The 19,305-nt window shown below is 40.8% G+C and overlaps 1 protein-coding gene across 1 annotated transcript; it reads left to right on the plus strand.

Moving 5' to 3' along the window:
• The first annotated feature begins 1,189 nt into the window (after positions 1 to 1,189).
• On the plus strand, positions 1,190 to 18,852 carry agpat3 (1-acylglycerol-3-phosphate O-acyltransferase 3). Its single transcript, XM_019277561.2, has 10 exons — positions 1,190 to 1,448; positions 11,679 to 11,735; positions 11,842 to 12,072; positions 12,534 to 12,703; positions 12,858 to 13,019; positions 14,185 to 14,338; positions 14,423 to 14,525; positions 15,228 to 15,303; positions 15,463 to 15,661; positions 15,842 to 18,852. Exons 3-10 carry the CDS (start codon positions 11,895 to 11,897, stop codon positions 15,931 to 15,933), a joined length of 1,134 nt encoding a protein of 377 aa, XP_019133106.1. The 5' UTR covers positions 1,190 to 1,448; positions 11,679 to 11,735; positions 11,842 to 11,894; the 3' UTR covers positions 15,934 to 18,852.
• Positions 18,853 to 19,305: the final 453 nt, after the last annotated feature.

Here is a 19,305-nt window from a genome sequence, read left to right on the forward strand (position 1 = left end):
TACTATATTGTGTGTGATTAGGGCCAGGTGACAGCTCTGTTTTGCCAACACTAATCCACAGTATGAATAGCCAGCATTAACCCAAATAACCAGACATGCCAACATGTCTGCCTAAGTGCAACCTGAACACTGGAAGCAAATATTTGTGCACACTATCCACTCTGTGACCAGGAGGCAAAACTACAGGTTTCATTTACTTAAAAGGGGATGCTTCTGTTATTGCCATGTCACAGACATAACAGATTTGTCATACAATAACAGCCTGTGAGGGCTCATGTGTGTACCAGCTTCCTCCACTTGTCTTACCTCCAACTTGTGCTGCAGCTATGCAAAAACACCAGCAGAGGGCTAAAGAGGTCTAAAGTTGATTATGCAAACCTATGCAGGGAATTAAATTACTTTAATGACATGACACTGTCTGGGTAAGGTTGAGATTCAAGACAAAATATGTCTTAAAAACTTAATGCATTATGCTCCATTACACATGTTAGATCAGGAATAATGAATTAAATATGGTGTTCAATATAAAGTGCAATAAAGGACAAAATGTTTCATAATATATATATTTTAGACTAATCTGTTATATATAATGGATGACTGTTATAATATACTGTACATCCCATTTGGGCTGTCATGTTCCAGATAGTATGTGGATTACATTTGATATATATTTTATATGATTTGGATACTGGGGGTTTAATGTCTCTATCTGGCACATTAAATTGAAACATGAGATAAATTATGATTTTGTTCAGGTTTAACCTGCTTTATGAATGAATCTAAGTAGTATATATATGTAATCTATAAAGAATCATTACCCTGATTTGTTTCACTTGTAACAACCCAAATGATAATCATGATAATAGTTGATGTCTAAAATTGTTCTTTTATTCAGTTTGTTTTTTGTAATGCTTTGTTTTCTTGAAGTTGCAGATGTGTACCATGTTAGATCCATGTTTAACATCTCAAACTGAGGTATTTGCACAGATAATATATTTAAAATGTGAATTGTTCAAGTTTAACCTGCTTTATGAATTAATCTAAAGTAGTGACAGGAATATATATACCTATATAATATACGGCCTATTTTAGTAAATATACTACTTTTTCCTGCACTTTAACTTGTGTTGTTTTAAAATATATATATATATATTGTTTATTTTAATGATTAGTGTGAGAATGAATGAGGGGCCGGACCGGATGTAGGGCATGCTACCTTCAGATGGGCTTTGAGGAAATGTGGAGCTTCAGCTGACAAACAATAGCACTCTTGCAAAATCGCATTAGCTCCAAGTCATTTTTTGTTTCATTGCCTTTCAGCTACAAGTAAAGATTTAAATCTCATTTTAACAGAGATTATTTTACGCCTCCTGAAGAGCAGAAAGGGCTGACTGAAGTGTCAGCACATCTTATCACGTCGCTGCGGCTCCTGAGTGGAAAATATTCAGGTAAGACTCTGACTGCTAGCGCTAGCCCGGCTCAGTAGCATAGCACGCCGTTAGCACACACAGCAAACACGGGTCAGTGGAGTACAGGTGATGCCTGTGTGTGTGTGGAGGAGCAGGTTTGACACACATTAGCACTGAAACAAGCTAAAATAGCTCACTCCGTCCTCCTGCTTAAACACAACTACCACCTTTTGTATAACTTAGCTTCATTAGCAGCGTGTCCTTGTGCTGCACACACACACACACACACACACGTCAGGTTCAGGCTAACTTAGTCACCACAGTCTCAACAGCAAACACAAGACACGTTAAATTAAATTTTATTTTTGGATGATGTGTGCAGCTGGAGACATGTGTCAAACGATAAGCCAAGTCACCGGTGAGACACAAGCTGCATGCTGGCTAGTTTGAAGCTAGCCACGCCGCACTGGTGCACATTATGTGTCTCAGTGTTGAAGCATTGAGCTGTAAAACTACAAACTGTGTACAGTGAAGTGTCTGTGAGTTAATTCACTGTACGGCTGCCTTCATGTCACCTCGCGTACTGTGTCGCACCACACACACATCAGACGTAAAGGTTACTGAAGTTCATTGAAGTCTGCGGCTCTCTCACACAAAGCTAACTTTAGGCTTGAGCCTTAATTTAAACCAACGAGGCGAGCACAGCGTGGCAGGCAAGTGTGTGATCACCCCATACAGTGTTTTTTAAAGCAATTTGACTGCTGCTTTGTGCAAGCTGGAGTTAGACTACAGCCTCAGATGTGTGAGATATTGTGGAGCCTCTTGTTAGGAACATGCAGCATGGACAGTACTAATAACTTACAAGGTTGTGTGTGTTATTATTAGTTACAGTATCTGATGAATGGCCAACATGAATAGCTGCTCATAGGGCTGGGTATCATTTAAAAAATTTCAATACCAGTACCCTTAACATGATACCGATACGAACCGACTACTTCATCAGATACTTTTTTCAGCTTGATTTAATATTAATCATGTGAAAATAAGAAAGCAAATCGGTTGCGTAAATGTCACCAATGATAACCAGCCAACTCTGCACATGGCTTGAACCCGCTTTACCACCATACAAACTATTGGTGGACCAATAAAACAGCGCATTGAATCGCAGAACGCTTGTGGTGATTGGCTGCGAGCAAAACCATAGAAACGGTAGGTTTTTTTTTTTTCTTGATCTGGGTACAAAAAGAACCGATTGCAGGTATCGCCTGACAGGCCCAGTTTCGATACTACTTGGTACCGGGTTGTTTCGGTCGATACCTAAAAAGTCTTGAGTACCGATACCCAGCGCTAGCTGCTCATCTAAATTGTAATCTCTTAGATAATTGCTGCTTGACTCTGATCTGATCTGATTGGTGGTAATCATGACTTCATCTTGCTGACTGCCGGAGCTCCTGATAGACAGTTAATCAGATAAAAAAAACATGTAGGTCACATTAATTACAACTAATAATGTACGGTGAGAAATCTTTTATTGAAGGTCCAGTGTTTGAGATTTAGGAGTAATTATATATATATATACAGTATTTATTGGTATGTTTCCACTAGTGTACGGTCATCTGAAAATAAGAATCGGTGTGTTTTTGCTCTCTTATAATGAGCCCTTTAGATCTACAGTGAGAGACCAAACCCAGATCTAGATATGGACTTTTATTTTTAATGTGATTTTGGCAGCCAGAGCTTTTTTTTACAAGCTTGGAAGGAGAGGGTGAGCATTTAATGGCATCTGGGGTCTCGTTTCTACTGATTGCAACCCTTTCACCTCACCCTCTCCTTCCAACTGAACTGTGATGTCTGTGAAATGTGCCAAAAACATTATTTGACCAATCTAGAGCCAATGCTTAGTTTGTCTCGGTTTCTTCTGGGCTGCTGTAGCAATAGAGCGGTTTAACCAATGTCTCTGTGAAGAATGGACAGAGCACGAGTGATCAGGTTTCTGACGTGCCGTTTTGAAGCCGAAAATATAAAATAAAATGCTCATGCTTAGATAGCAGCAGCAGCAGCAGTAGTAGTTCATGGAAACATACTTGCATGTTCTATGTCTACCATTATATCTGAATAGTAAATACTGCCCCATGAATCTTATCACTGAAACACTGGACCTTTTTAAGTAAAGTCAGTCATATTTTTTATGCAGAACTAACTACAATGTGTTACAACACTTTTATCCTCTTAAACACGAGTCCATACAGAAGTGATGTGCTGAATCATAAGACATGCATCTACCTCAAAACTTATACCGCTAAATCATACATATGGGTGTTAATTGAAGAAACTGATGGTTCAAGGTCCAGCGGCGTGTGACTGTTGTCACTCTATGTTGTAACCTTTTGAACTCTTTATCAGCTAATCAAGTCTTGCTAGTATTGCCCTATAGGACTTTGACACATGTACAGATAAACCTTTATCTGAGCACTTCCATCTCGGACTGTAATCCCACGCTAGCAATGTGCAATTTTGTTAACCTGATCATTTTTGTGACCATCTGGTTAACTGCAAAGTAACTGCGAGCATTCATGCTCGAGCAGTCTGGCAATTTCACCCATTAATTAACCTCCCCTCCTCTTGCCATCAGTCATATTATTTTGCTGACAACAAGAAATGCTTTATATATCCTTGAGCTTTATCAGTTTATCACTGTGGCTACGTCCAGAGCCCATTTTACCTGAGTGAGTTAATCAAAATACCTTCATATTCTCAATATGGCTAAATGCAGTATATCCAAACCCAGCCTGCAGATCATATCCAGATGTAAGGAACAATGCTTGTTTGGTACAGACCACAGCAAAAATCATCATAAAAAAATATCAATGCTACTAAAATCGTGACTCATTTTAAAGAGTTTCTCAATATCAAACTCACATTTTTTCAAAGTAACTGCATTTCTGATCTCTGGAAAGTAGCTTTGATTAGACAGACCTTGAGGAATAAACTACATTCACTCACTACATTGTAATAACTACTATGTCACCTAAAGGCAAAGATCTTTAGTGAGTTTTCAGTGTCGAGCAACCGCCCCATGTACGAAGGAAGGCTCAGTCGTTGCTGCAGCAGCACGACCTGTGGCTCTTTCCTACGTCATTCCCCGTCTCTCTCTCCCCACATTCCTGTCACTCTTCACCTGTCTCTATCGAACATAAAGCTTGAAAAGGCCAAAAAAAATATATCTTTATAGATGAGATGATATGTGCTTTGTAGGAACAATTAAATGCCATGACAGTGACCTTATCTCATAAACAGAAATCCAGTATTGCCAAAGCTTGCATTTAACCTGGGCATGCAAGTGCAGGTTAAATCTCTGCTGGTCTATCATCCTCCATGTTAGTCTGTGGTTTCTGGCCTGTGTTTACATGTTCACAATCAAAGGAATTTAATACACGTTCAGTTTTTATGTTTTACTTCCCAAGAGGAACTAACACACAACTGAAGTTAGTGTTGAGTTCAGTTCAGCGGTGCTGTGTGCAGGAATGAGAGCACTTTATGCTTTGAATCGTGAATGACCTTCATTGTCCAGCTATCACAACGTATTTATATTTGGCTCTAATGCCCGGTGGCAAGCCCTCAGGACTGCGCGCTAACCTTTCACCTATTTGCTTCAGTAAATGCTTGAGTTTATTTCTGCATCTCTCTGCCAGCTTGTCTGAACCACATTTGGCCATAGCTCTTTATACGAACCCAAAGGCACACTCGCCCTTTTTGTCATCTCTGCGTGGTGCTTTCAAGAGGATGAAGAATAGATACCGTTGAGTTCTGCTGGCTTTTGGGTTGTACTGTTAATTACACTTGATCAAAAAGAAACAAAGTAGAGCTTGGCAACACACACGGAGAGTTGCTTAAGGAAACCGTCAGCCCTCTCTTTGAGGTTATCACTTCTACTTAATACCACGTCTTACTAACAGGTGGCCAATGGCAAGGTGAGGCAAGAAACTCCAGATGCCATTTTGCTAACTCCACCCTGGTATGAGAGAGAGCCCGGCCTCCTTCGTTAATGTTAATGAAATGTGACATATCCAGGGTGCCCATAGCCTGCTAATTAGCACTAATCTGATCCACTGGATTAGAGGATGGGAATTCATGTAAGACACTGCGTACAGTTCGTGTGTGCCTCCCTCCTCCCAGAAGTGAGCCATCTTTCAGACTTCCTAGCATCTCTTAGTTGTCTCTTAGTACGAGAATCCTCAGGGGCCTTTTGGGAGATTTTGCGGCTTCTTTTTGCACTTGATCTCACCAAAAAATAATTTTTTGGGGGGTTGATAGGAAATTATTTTCTTCTCATTAACCTCTTGTGCTGATTGGGCAGTTCTTTCAGCAGGATCTGGCTGTGTTCTTGCTGCCATCATCATAATCTCCCTCTCTCGTTTTGTGGGATTATCATGGCTGTGAAGCAGGACAGCCTGTGACTGTCCACTGCTCTCTGCAGGCCTTTTCTGTATGTTTTTATTTCTTTTTTTCTGGCTTTGATTTGGTGACATACCAAGAGCCAAAATGCTGAACCAGGGGGCTGTGATGATCTTCACTGGGATCTGTGGGGCATTGGTGCTTATGGCAATGGCCTACTATGTCTACTGGTAAGTTAAATGTGAGAGAGGTGGTTTAGACGAGGAAGGACGCCAGATTTATTAATAGGACTTGTAAAATATGGAAGTCAGCACAGCGCAGTGCATAACTCAGCCTTTCACAGTGCACTAACCACAGTGCAGACCTTTGCAAACCAAATGAAGTTATTACAGTTAAAATGACAGAGGTGTGGCGCCTGCCAAGATGTGTGCTAGTATTTAGTTGATGTCTTTTACTGAACACTTCAACATATAGCCACATAGACTCCTAGCAAGCAGAAGCTGTATTCAGGTGATACAGAAGCAGCTGTCCAGCCTTTAAGCAGCTTTAACCCAGTCAGCGTGTCTAATCCTCCCTCCAGGCTGAGTGGGGTCACAGGTGGGCGTTGCCCTCCACTGGCTGTTTTCATGGTCAAACCCAGTGTTTGCTTTTATTCAATTTGTCATACGAGACTATTGAACATCAGTCCAAGGCAAATATTCTTATCAAGAGAGTGCCTGAAGTTTGGTAAAATCACCACACTACAGGGAAGAGTTGATTTATTTGATTAGTGTAATATTACGATGAAGTCATGGGGCTGTGATCTTTTGATTTTATTTTAGGGTGGAGAATGAGAATGAGCGAGGGTGGGATCAAAATGTGTTTTTACTGCCTCATCTCAATACTGAACTGGATACCTGTAAAGGAGCACTTATCCAATCAGTCACAGTTAAGCTGAGAAACACAGTTGTTGATCTGTTCACCTCCAATATAAGATTTACACTGCCGTGGTGTTTTGTTGAATTTTGGTGAATTGAGGGATGTTGAGTAACCGAGAGAGAATCCTACAACTGTGTCAAGTCTCTTTTCAGTCTGGTAGCCTCTCTGGGACTGACGTGACATCATGTGCAGTATTTTATTATTGCAGTTACTGGAAAAGCTGTAATTATCAACATTACAGTAGTTGATATACTGTTTTTGTAAAGCCTTATATAGAGCAGGCTGATATTATTGGCCAAAATCTGCTTATCGCAGTAAAGACAGTATGATGGTTTACGTCAGCCAAAGAGTCAAAACAAAGAAACATCATCAGTTTTGAAGTAATTTAAAAACAGTGTAGACAGTCAGTGCACATACTTTTAGGAAATAAATTGGTCCAAATGTCTGTCAGCCGGACGTTCAGTCTCAGTGAATGGCGTGTCGATGACGTGTACAACTCGAGTGCATCAATGCACGCTGTTCCCTGTTTCTATTTTCCTCCCATCATACTGAGTTTTGTGGTTGTCATTTTGAGACAAGACTCGGTTTGTAAAGTTTACAGCCTGCCGCGCTGTCGCTTCTGCTTGGCGCTGTGTACAATAATAACACGCTCAAAAAGATTAAATGAAAGAATAAAGATGAATATAAGAATATACTTTTTAAGATGGACTAACTTTAAAAAATATATGTTGAATGCTGCCGATTAGGTGATTTTTACAAAGGGAAGCCTGAATGCACATAAAGATGGCAGTATTTTAGACACATATAGACTTTAGAGGTATATAGGCACTCTATGTTCAGGTTAAAGTGACTGAATGTCCTGATGCAGAACAGACTGGAAGAAAATCAGGACAAAGTTCATGGCGTGTTTGGAAATCTGTCTGAACTGTCACACAGAGTTGCTTCAGCAGCAAAGTTGGTCATTGAGCTTCAAATTTAATCAGTTTAACACATCAAATGCACAATGTGTGTACCTTGTGCGCATTAGAGATGGGAATTAATAAGATTTTATTGATACAATACCATAACTGATTCTGTTTATTGGTCAGATTCTTTGTGGATTCCCTTATATTGTTTGCATAAGTACCACTGTTTAACTGCTGTTTAATTAGAAACCAGTTTGCCTGAGAGTTACCTGTAGTTGTAATTAATCTTCATTTAGTTTTGTTAAGCCAAAGAAAAAGTCCTTCATAACATAAGATACTTACCCTTTGTTGCATAGGGTGTCAAATAAAAGGCGTTGTTGTTGTGTAGAAAGGTGTTTCAGCATATCGATGGTGTTTCCATCCTTTTTTTTTTTTTTTAATCATTTAACAGTGAGCTAGCTGTTTCTACCTTCTAGTCGTCTTGTGAATTTAAGCGAATTTATGCAGTGCTTAACTGTTGAGAAAAGGATTTATAAGCTCTGAGGGAAACGATTTTAATGAATAAAATCATAATTTGGAATCAGTTTGCAACTGAAACCCCAAGCATTAGTGGTGAAACATGTGAGAAACGCCCTCTGTAGAGCCGGTGTTTGGTTTGTTTGTTCAGGGCTACTGTAGAAACATGGCGGTTTAACATGGCAGGGCCATGGTGTCATTCAAAGTTTATAAAAACACAACAAATCTTATTATACACGAATGAAAACATGGTTATGAATAATATATTATATTATATTATATTATATTCTGTACACAGAGCTCCCTAAATCTTACACACTGGAGCCTTAAGCTTATGCAGTAGTAGTGTTATCAGTTAGAGTAACTTTCTTGGAACTGATTGAGAAATATTTCAACAGAACAGTCTGTTTCTCATCCTGTTCAAGCTGACTGAAACAAATCTACATGTACTAGCCGTTGAACTGTGTATGTACTACACACTGTCCTCACTGATCCCAAAATATGTTACAGGAGCCACAAGTGAAAAGTTCAATAGCGTAACTTTACCCCTCCCAGTGGGAACAAAGGTCACATCTGTAACATGATGCGACGACAACTGTTAACGTTTGGGGCGATAATCAGATTCCTCAGGTGATAGATGACACACATGCACACGTGTCAGTATTTCAACACCACCGCGTGTTCGAACTACAGAGATTTAGAAACATTTATGTGTTGGTTTGCCCGAGCCGAGAGACTGAGCTGAACTTTTGTGGATGTGCATGTAAGACTTTATTTCCTTCACACTCAGCCCACTTTGTTTCTCTGTGTATTGTGTTACAGTGTTTGAGATGGATTGATTGCACTAGAGACTTGTTGCCTACCCACGATGAACTGGCCACGTGTCAACTATGTGGCTTCATTTAAGGTTGCTTGGTTTGTCATTTAAGGAAGTAGCACTTTAAGGAAGGTGATGCAGAGCGAAAGGACGGCTGTGAATATAGTTTTTATTGTCCTTTGCTCCCAGTCATCCATTCCGTTTGTTTTGTGTTGTTAATCCTCTGAAAACACAAGACACAATACACAAGACAATATTTGAGTAAAACAAGAAAGTAGTCATTAGAGACGCAATGCAAACAAGAGACTTCCGTGTGGTTAAATAGTGCTACGTCTGACACACAGGCACACAATATCCATGTCTGACCCTTGTTGTCTTGCATGCATGCTGTTGTTCTAAAAAACCAAGTACAAGACGGCCTCTTGTTTTTTTGCTGGTTTGCTGACACAGTTGTAGCAGTGAAAGCAGGTGACTGTACTGTACTGTTGCCAGCACTGCACAGTTTAATTGTATCATAAATGTGAGCACAACAACACAACTTCACCTTCCACAATGAGTTGAACTTGTCCCTTGTTGCACTTGTTCTGGTTTCAGACTGGATTTTCATTCATGTTATGTTTCAGAAATCAATGATCTCATGTGAATAATAACTTGGATTAACAATATTTGTGGTTTTATAACTGTACATGTTTTTATCCATGTACTTTAATATCAACAGTTGATGCTGTCACAAAAAAAATGGAGAAAGTTAGAATGTAAAACAAAGTGGGTGGAGACCCGGCCATCAGTCGAAAAGTGGATCGGGTGTCCACAGATCGCCACACAGAAGAACAACTCGGATTAGAAATGGTTCTCAGAACAGCTTAACGCTGGCTTGACCTACACTTTAATGGGCTTTGGTGCAGATGTGGGAACAGTCCATTCAAGGCTGGGCGGTATGTGCTCGCACTGAACAAAAATGCTTTGTGTTTTTTTTGAGTAGGGATGCACCGAAAATTTGGCCACCGAAAATTTTCGGCCGAAAATGGCCCAAAAGTAGATTTCGGCTTTCGGTGAAGTGGCCGAATAGTAAGGCCGAATAGTAAGGCCGAATAGTGGCGTGACGCAATTGATACAATGAAACAACGTGCGCGGTGATCTGGCCAGGGTTGCTGATTCTTTTCTCATTCACACACAATAAACCCACGATGCAGGATATAGGAAAAACACAGGCAAGAAATACATCATACACTGCTCTTTAGCGGAGCTATATAAACTATGGCGTCTCACACATGCGAGGTGCGTTCAATGACCGTCGGAATGACTATGATGCGTTCATGAACGTGGGAAAAATGGAAATTCACCGGAAATCTAACTAAAACTAAATAGTATTTCTTTCAAGAACAAATTAACAGTGATTAAAACAACATGGGCTTTCTAACAGTATAAATGAAATAATAATTATACTAACTGGAAATTCTACTGGAATATTTGAAGGATATTAAATAAACATTTACTTTCTTTGAAAAAACATGTCTACAAATTTATTCTAGGCTATTTATGCAATAGTAAAAAAAAAAAGTGGAAAATTTAACAACCGCATTTCATATTCGGTTTTGGTTTGGGTAGTCGGCCAACCATTTAATTTTTATTCGGTTTCAGCCGAAAATTTTCATTTCAGTGCGTCCCTAGTTTTGAGTGTTATTGTGACAGCGCTTAATCAAGCTCATGTAATGCAGGATAAACATATCAGGAGGGGTGGAGCCTGTCCCAGCATGCTTTGCACAAACATGGGAACCGGTCTGTTGCAGAGTGAGACAAACATCACAACATCCTCGCCGAGGGGAAATTTAACACCAGAAACTCCTACAAGCACAGACACAAACAGGCCTGTTGTGAGGCACTATGGTGCATTTGGGCTACAGCTCATAATAATTGGTGTGATTAATTAATCAATTACTTTACCAGTTAATCATTCAGTCTATGAAATGTTACAAAACAGAGAAAATGCTGATTATATTTCACATTTTCTTAATTTGTCTGTCCAACACCCAAAAAGAGAGAAGCAGAAAGGTTTCATGTTTTTGAATCTTCATGCAGAAGAATACTCTAAACACTGTCCTTCATAGTGTGGCAGTGTTTGGGTTCAGTATTAAGACTACGTCACTGTGTAGGAAGGTGAAGTCTTGTTTTCTGTCTTTATTTTTATTATTATTTGTAGAATATAAATTCTGAAGCTATGCAGAATCTCGATGCACTAAAATGTAACTGGCTGTATTCAAGTATTCTGTTTTTGTAACTGTTGTGTGTAAAATGTAGATTGCTTTGTCTTTGTGAAAGGTCAGACTCAGGTCAAACGGCCACAAAAAATAACCATGCTCTTTATTTTTTTGCCACAATGTACATCTTTGGACACCTTCAAGACACATTCAGAAAAATATGTTTATAAAGTGAAAAGAAGTGAAAAAAATGATAATAAAGTGAAATCTAATCTAATCACGTATCAAGGCGTGCTCTGCAGTTTGAGCCATGCTATCGCAGCTTTTATCTTGTGGTTTATGTTAACGTACCACCCACATTAAGAATCATGAAGGCTGTTTCTGTCATTACACACAGTTCAGACTGTTTGATGAAACATGCACAGTGCGCTTAATTGAATTTTGCTGTAACGACACTGTACTGTAGCCTTTTTATGTTTTATGTCACATCTGCCAACCTCCTTTCTGCTTTCTTCATCAGGTCTGTATTATTGGCTGAAGGACCGTGTAAACGCGGCTTGTAAAAGGATCCACCGTGGTAAGAAACGCTACCAGACAGACCCAACTCTTTCCCCACATCTCTCATTAAAGGTTTTTCCATCGCTGTGGTGTGACCTCTTCTCTCTCTCTGCCCTCTCTCTCAGGTTGGTCGTAGTGTATAGAGAGGAGCCTACTCAGCTCTCCAGGCTCCTCAGCCATGGTTCTGTTGGCCTACCTGAAGAGCCTGTTCATCCTGCAGTTGCTGATGGGCTTTGTGTTTGTGGTGAGCGGCCTCATCATAAACTTCATTCAGCTCTGCACCTGCATCCTCTGGCCGATCAACAAGCAGCTATATCGTAGGATCAACTGCCGGCTCTCCTACTCCCTCTGGAGTCGTGAGTAGAAAGATACTTCTATATTGTCTGTATGCAAAATGTTCACTTTAAAAGGCACCTGGTAACGTGGCGTCACACTCGACCTGGCCACCTGATGAATGCACGTCTCTTTTTAGCTCTGAGACAAAAATGGGTCTGCTAGATCCTCCAAAATGTCACCAGGGCTCCACTAACCACTGGGTGTGGAGTGTGCAGTGAGTTTTGCTGCAAATGCCTGACTAAGGGTTCAAAGAGAGCAGCTGACACGCAGACAAACATCAAAATAATGATCTAAAATAGGCTGAACCACTCTGTTAAGCTGCAGAGTTTGCTGTGGGGCTGTCACTAATAAATCAGATATATTAATCAGGAACACAGAGGAGTGTCTAAAGCTTAAACCTTTTTCACTTATTCCATACTGTGAATGAAGTGCTGTCAGTTTCCTCCCAAGACACTTGACGTGTGTTGTCATCTCTGTGCAGAGCTGGTGATGTTGCTGGAGTGGTGGTCGGGCACAGACTGCACCCTATACACCGACCAGGCTACGGTGGACAAGTTTGGCAAAGAACATGTCATCGTCATCCTTAACCACAACTTTGAGATCGACTTCCTGTGTGGCTGGACCATGTGTGAAAGATTTGGCGTGCTAGGGGTCAGTACTGTAGAAAAATGAGGTTGCAATTCCCAAAAAAAAAAACCTCTTACAACAACAACAAGCTCTTAACGACCGAGTTGGACTTCTCAATCCTTACTATGGTAGATCCTTGCTTCATCAGTAAAAACGCATGCCTGTCCTCCTTTTCTAGAGTTCAAAAGTGCTAGCCAAACATGAGCTACTGAAGGTACCTTTGATTGGCTGGACCTGGTACTTCTTAGAAATAGTCTTCTGCAAGAGAAAGTGGGAAGAGGACCGAAAGACTGTCTTCAAAGGACTGAGCAGGCTCAAGGACTATCCTGAATGTATGTGGGTAGGTACACGTCAGAAATACTGTGTTCATCTGTCTTCTTTTTAAGTGTAGCATTTTGCTTTGATTCATTTTCATGCTGCTACACGTCCATGTGCACAAATATCTGTTCAACTCTAGCTCAGTAGCCCAGTGAAGATTGTGAAAGATCCTCTTAGAATTGACTCATCAGGGTTATAAATGTGTAATGTGGGTAAAGGGGTTTATCCAGTTAAAGGAAAATTCTGGTTGATTGCAAGTTAGGTCTCATTTTTGTAGCTTACCCATCATTTGTACTGATTCTGATCAGTGTACTCACTACTTCAAATCAAAGGTCATCCAGAAAGTTGGCCTGCAAACCATTTACATTGAGAAGTTTGGGTATTGGTATTACTGTTTTTCTAGTTTCTGGTCAAGTCTGACCAACCTGTGAGCTTATTAAACACCTCTAAGACTATATGAGAGCTCGTGTTCCCAGATCTCAGTCGTTAACTTGCCAAAGGTAAGATCCAAGTTGTTCTCCATGTCAGTTCTTTAAGTTTAACAGGAAAAATATGAGGAACTCCAGATTCTGCCGTTTGACCCAGTTCCTCTTAAGTAGGTTGATCTCAGTGGTGATATACAGACAGGTTCACAGTGCACCAGCTGTATTTAAAATCTCTCCACAGGAGGGTGTGTGTTTTTATGAAACCTCATGAACTGGACTCCCTGCTGTGCATAAACAATGAGAGGAGGCTTTCACTCTGCTTTGGGAGGATAAAACGGCTCTTTTCTGTTTTTAAATAAGCAAGCGACTTACAATTATCATCTTACCTGGTGGCAGCAGGTCCTGCTGTGCGTCGTACACCTTTACTAATGGCGTGAAGACACCTTGTGTGACAGATTTTCGCCGTGACTCAACCAGTTCACGGCTGAGATTAGGCAGATCAGCAGTTGATCTAATTACCCCTGAAGTGAAACATTAGGCCTCCGCTAATAACAGTTTTTTTTTGTCGTCCACTTCCCTCTTGAAATAAGAGTGGCTTTATTTTGAAAGGATAGTGTTAGATTAAGGTGAACCTGATCTGTAATTCAACCAAGCAGAAGTAGGGTAGTGGATGGGACAGGAGAAAAGAGGTCACCTCAAGTCTATGTGATTCTTCTTTATAGGTGTATGTAGGGTATAAACACAGCTCTTCTCCCTCCACAGTTTCTGCTGTATTGCGAGGGCACCCGCTTTACAGAGACGAAGCACCAAATCAGTAATCAGGTTGCAGAGAGTAAAGGCCTGCCCAAGCTAAAATACCACCTGCTACCCCGAACCAAAGGATTCACCACCACGCTGCAGTGTCTCAAAGGCACAGGTAGGGTCGACACACACACACAAGTTTCATCATGCTCAAAACACACAAGTCTTTTGGTTTTAATCTGTATTTTCTCTCTTGCAGTAACTGCTGTGTACGATGTGACTCTCAACTTCAAAGACAACCAAACTCCCACGCTGCTGGGCATCGTCAACGGCAAGAAATACAAAGCTGACATGAGTGTAAGGTGAGTGCCACCAGTACCGTCCATCTACGTTTGAATCATCAGCAATAATGGTGCATTACACTGCCAGCTGTACCGTTTCTTCAAGTGGAAATGATGTATTTTGAACCTTTTGGCTTCCTACCAACTGCATTTTTTTGTCCCATTACAATGAAAGCGACAGTGAGAACACTCAAAATGTTGGCTGGTTTCCCAGCACGTTTATGGTTTCAGAACAATAACTTCGGCCAGAACACTCCTCCTGAGTAAAGAGCTGATATGGAAACAGAACAGGTTGTCTTGCACAGAAATGCCTGTGAAGCGCTGAGAATTAGAGAACTATAGTGGAAAAACTAGGAGCAGGAAAATGAGAGAACTGGCAAATACTTGTAGTTGTAGTTTTGTGGTTACATGGTTGAGTAGACTAGAGTCTGCAAAACACACCACTCAGCACAAAAGCAGATGATCCATGGTGCAGCGTGGAAGTCAGTTTTAGGTGAGGGGAGTCCCCTAGTGGTGAGAAACTGCCATAACAGACCAGAAACAAGATATATATTTTTCTTGCTGTACTGAGTGATCATGACCTTTTAAACATGCAGAACAATTATGTTATGAGTCTTCTAATCAAGTCACTAAAAAGAAGAAAAACAAACAAAAAACAAGTTCTGTGTATGACACTAAAAATATAATTTAATTCATATATGTTCTCTAACTCTTCCCAACCAGGCGGTTCCCCGTGGAGGATATACCAGATGATGAGAAAGAGTGTGCCAACTGGCTCCACAAGCTCTACCAGGAGAAGGTAAACTGAGGAAGCTGACATTAAAAGCACAAACTGTAATCACAATGTGAGCGAGACGTCCTTCATCATCATGATCGTCGTCATCATTGGCACCGGCACACACTTCAATAATACAGTCCAAGCTAATCATAACTAATTCTAACTTTCTGTCCTGCTCAGGATGCCTTGCAGGAAACTTACAACAAGGAAGGCAAGTTCCCCGGACCCACAATAATCCCACATCGCAGGCTATGGACATTGTTGAACTTCCTGTTTTGGGCCACCCTGCTGCTTTCGCCCCTCATCAAGTTCGCTTGTGGAGTGGCCGTCAGTGGTTCCCCCCTCCTCATCATAGGATTCATTATCTTCCTCATTATAGGTAGGTAAACTCTGCACTGAGCCTCGTCCTCAGGAGGCTGAGGTTCTTTGACTTGATTTGGGGAGAAAACAAAATGAAACTGAAGGTCTCTTGAAGCTGCTGAAAGGCCCCAGTGTTGTTTTAAGATTTGACTTGTCCTCATTCACTTCTAACTTTCTTTTCTCTTTGTTCTCTCCACAGCCTCCATAGCTATCCGCCGTCTCATAGGGGTCACCGAGGTGAAGAAAACCGGTTCCAGTTACGGCAACCAGGAGGCCAAGAAAGAAAACTAAAGTGTGTCACCCCCCCTCCCTTCCTCTCTTTGTATGGCCGTTGCTGTACAGTCACCCTGCGGTGTCTCAACCCTACCCAACTCCATTCTCCTCCTACTGTTGAGTCACTTGGCAGGCCAGGGGAGGAGACCCAGCTGTGAAAACAATAATAGAGAACAGAGTTAGAAATACTAATGGCACTAGAATGAGAGAGAGAGAGAGAGAGAGAGAGAGGGCATGAAAGGTCTGGAGTTCAAGCTCTCTGGTGTAACACAGAACATAAGGAGGGGGAGATGCAGTGCTGTGTTTCCCTGCATCTTTCTTAATCCAGCTCGCGACCCACTATCCCCATTCAAGTCCCATTAAATCCTGGTAGCACCCAAGGTTAAGCTCCAAACCTGTCTTAAGGTCACTTGGACCCATTTCCTGCTCTGAGCTACCTACCTCCACTTCCTGTCATCCATCATTAGCGAGTCAGGGAGCGGTGATGTGCTCATTCTCTTTGCCCGCAGAACACAAGTCGATCCCAGTCTTATCCTTTTAACCCTAACCTCCATCCAGGGGCGGTGTGTTTTCGCAGCAGCACTCTGTAACATGCAGGACATCTCCCTCCACTAAGTGGGACTTGTAATGGGAACCGGTGCCTTGAGGCCCAGCCTGGTTTTCTTAATCTTAAAGGGTCATTTCACCCAAATCACAAAACATTTACCATTTAGTTTCTGGGTATCTAGCCAGGCAGATATTTTAGGTTTTTATATGCCTACAATCTGATTAAAGCTCCTTACTGCAACCTCTACTGTCGCCCAGTACAGTGTGGGTGAATCAAATGTTGTCTATCAAGCTCACATCTTTGAAAGACTTCACAGCAGTGTGTCTTTCCAGAAGCAGTGTCTGCTGTTCTGGATACTTTTTGATTATATCATGTCACCACGTTGACATGATTGGATTATAGTAGTTAGTAGTAGTTACGTTGTTTCTGGAAATGGACAATTCACCTCCATTGCATTGCAGCAGAAGTTTCAGGGCAAAGATCTCAAAATATAAATCCTACTTCATCCCCATGGCTAGATACAGCAGCAAGGTTTAAGTGGGGAATTTAAATTTCTTTTTAAATCTCATGATCCTGGTAAATTGACCCCTTAACATCTCGTCGTCTTGGAGAGGCTGGTGTCTGTTAAACTAGAGGAAGGGCTCAGAATGTAAAAACTGTCCTTATCAAGGACACCTACCATCTGTTACAGCTTTCATTTGTAGCCTGCAGCACCAACACCCATTATCCAGTTTCTATTCAACTTACTTCACACTTAGAAATTTGCATACATTGTAATTTGCATACCCCCCCTCCCACCCTCCCCTCTAAATGTGATGTTAATTCAACCAGCAATCCCAGGAAAAAAAAACAGGCGGTCCTACCCACCACCTCCCCTCCCTCTGATGCCAGTCTTGACAGTTGAAATGCAGCACAGCGTTCTGCTTCACGTGACCGCTCTCCTCCTGCTGTTGAATGACGGTGGAGCCAGATTCCAGAAAAAGGTCACCAACTGTCTTCACGTAGCCTCACAGCTGTTCACATATAATTTTGCTCTCCTGATATAGACTGTGTGGTAGTGATGTTTTAACCTTTGCCTTAAATCAAGCTTGCTCAGGCGAGGGATTGCTTATTCACCACCCCTTCTTAAAAACCACGTTATGTTTGAATACTCCGCCTCCTCCTCCTCTTCCTCCTCTTTCCATGACAGTGCATCATGGCGTCTGCATTCATTTGGTTTGATTCCCAAAGTGAATGCATCAAATCTTTTTAAAGAGAACACAAGGAAGTTGTTGGTTTGTTAACAGTACATTGTCATAAGTTAAACAAAGCTGCTTACACACCATGTGCTTTGTTTCTCTGGGCGTCATAGCCATTGCTGGGGCACTCGCAGTTCCATACATTTCACTATTTTAAAATCCATCACGCCCAGAGTGTAAGTAACAAACGCCGGCTGCTGCAGTACATCAGTGGATCTCTCACAGTGTTACTAGCCACTTGGTTCAAAATGCAAACAATCGTAGCAAGACATGGAGGGGATATTTTGTCCCGTGTTCGCATCCCCTCTCCTCTCACACGCCACATGTAGTGTTAATTATAAAATTTGATTTGTTGGTTTAAGTTTTGGGGGGGGTCATCACTCCTCAGCAGCAATATGTTGTGTACTTTGTCCTTTCTGTAGATTCCTCTCAACCCAGACAGATTTCATGCAAGCCTTAATAGACAGTGCTGTTTTTTTTTTTTTTTTTTTTTTTTTGGTGAAACTGTAGATGCTAATTGAGCCCCCCTGGTAGTGAATGGTTGAAAAATTGAAAGATTTCCTCTGGTATAGCAAGCAGGTTTCTGGGATTAGTTGCCAAGTAGCTTGTTCTAAAGTTTTAACATTAATAATTAAAGAGATGAGAATGGAGAAAGTCGGCTCTTGTATACAAAGAGCTCTGTTCGTAATGGATTCACATTTTTTACAAGAAGATACTTTTAGTTGCTTTACCTCAAATATTTGTTAAAAGCTTCTATAAGTGTCTCTTAGCTTGTTATAATTTTCTTCAAGAGATTTTGTTTCCTTTGATCACAACATATACACACCAGATATGGATGGAGAACAACTCATCCCATCATTCAGTCAAAATCAAAGAAAGGATGTTAAGAAGTTCAAAGAAGTATTTAGAAAAACTTTTTACACTGGATGTTTTTTATTCAGTAAATATAAATGTTAACTTGTGGTTGTTTTTTCTTCTGGAGTCACAAATGGAATCAAACACAAATTACAAATTGACACCACTTTTTTCCTTTTTAAATCTCAAATAATTTGGTTAGTGGCACCTCGAGTCAGCTCTTGTTTTGTTTTCTAAGGCTATTTTTATGTTTTCTTCAAATAAAACACTTGAGAATATTAAAGGATTTAATCACAACTCTTACTCCTTTGACTTATTTGGATTCTTGTGAGTTTTTCTGTTTACTCAGCAGATAAAAAATATATATAACTCAGCACCACCAGGGGCGGGAGTATCCACACTAAACATGTTTCCTCCTTACATCTTTTCAGAAACCATTTCCACAGAGACACATTTACATCCATCCTCCTCCATTCATCGTGACACATTCACAAATTTCCATTAGGGGGAAAAAAGTCACTGAAGTGTGACAGTATGTAGAGACTGTGTAAACTGAAAATATGTATATAAGGTAAATGATGAATGTCTCATTCACTTTTAGAAACTGTAGAGATGTACTTAGCTGTTCTTTTGCAGTAGACCTTTTGAACGACATCTTAACCATGTCTGTCAAATGTCCTGAGGACATTTTTGTAAAGTCACAAGATGTTGAGAAGCTGTATAAATATGTACATAATGTAAATGATGAGT

This window comes from Larimichthys crocea, chromosome XVIII, assembly GCF_000972845.2.
Source record: "Larimichthys crocea isolate SSNF chromosome XVIII, L_crocea_2.0, whole genome shotgun sequence".
NCBI lineage: Eukaryota > Metazoa > Chordata > Actinopteri > Sciaenidae > Larimichthys > Larimichthys crocea.

Coding starts and splice junctions, on each gene's coding strand:
- agpat3 (XM_019277561.2), top strand. CDS start 11,895: ATGGTTCTGTTGGCCTACCTGAAGAGCCTGTTCATCCTGCAGTTGCTG. Junction 12,704..12,857: donor AAAGATTTGGCGTGCTAGGG/GTCAGTACTGTA, acceptor CTCCTTTTCTAG/AGTTCAAAAGTGCTAGCCAA. Junction 15,304..15,462: donor ACAAGCTCTACCAGGAGAAG/GTAAACTGAGGA, acceptor TGTCCTGCTCAG/GATGCCTTGCAGGAAACTTA.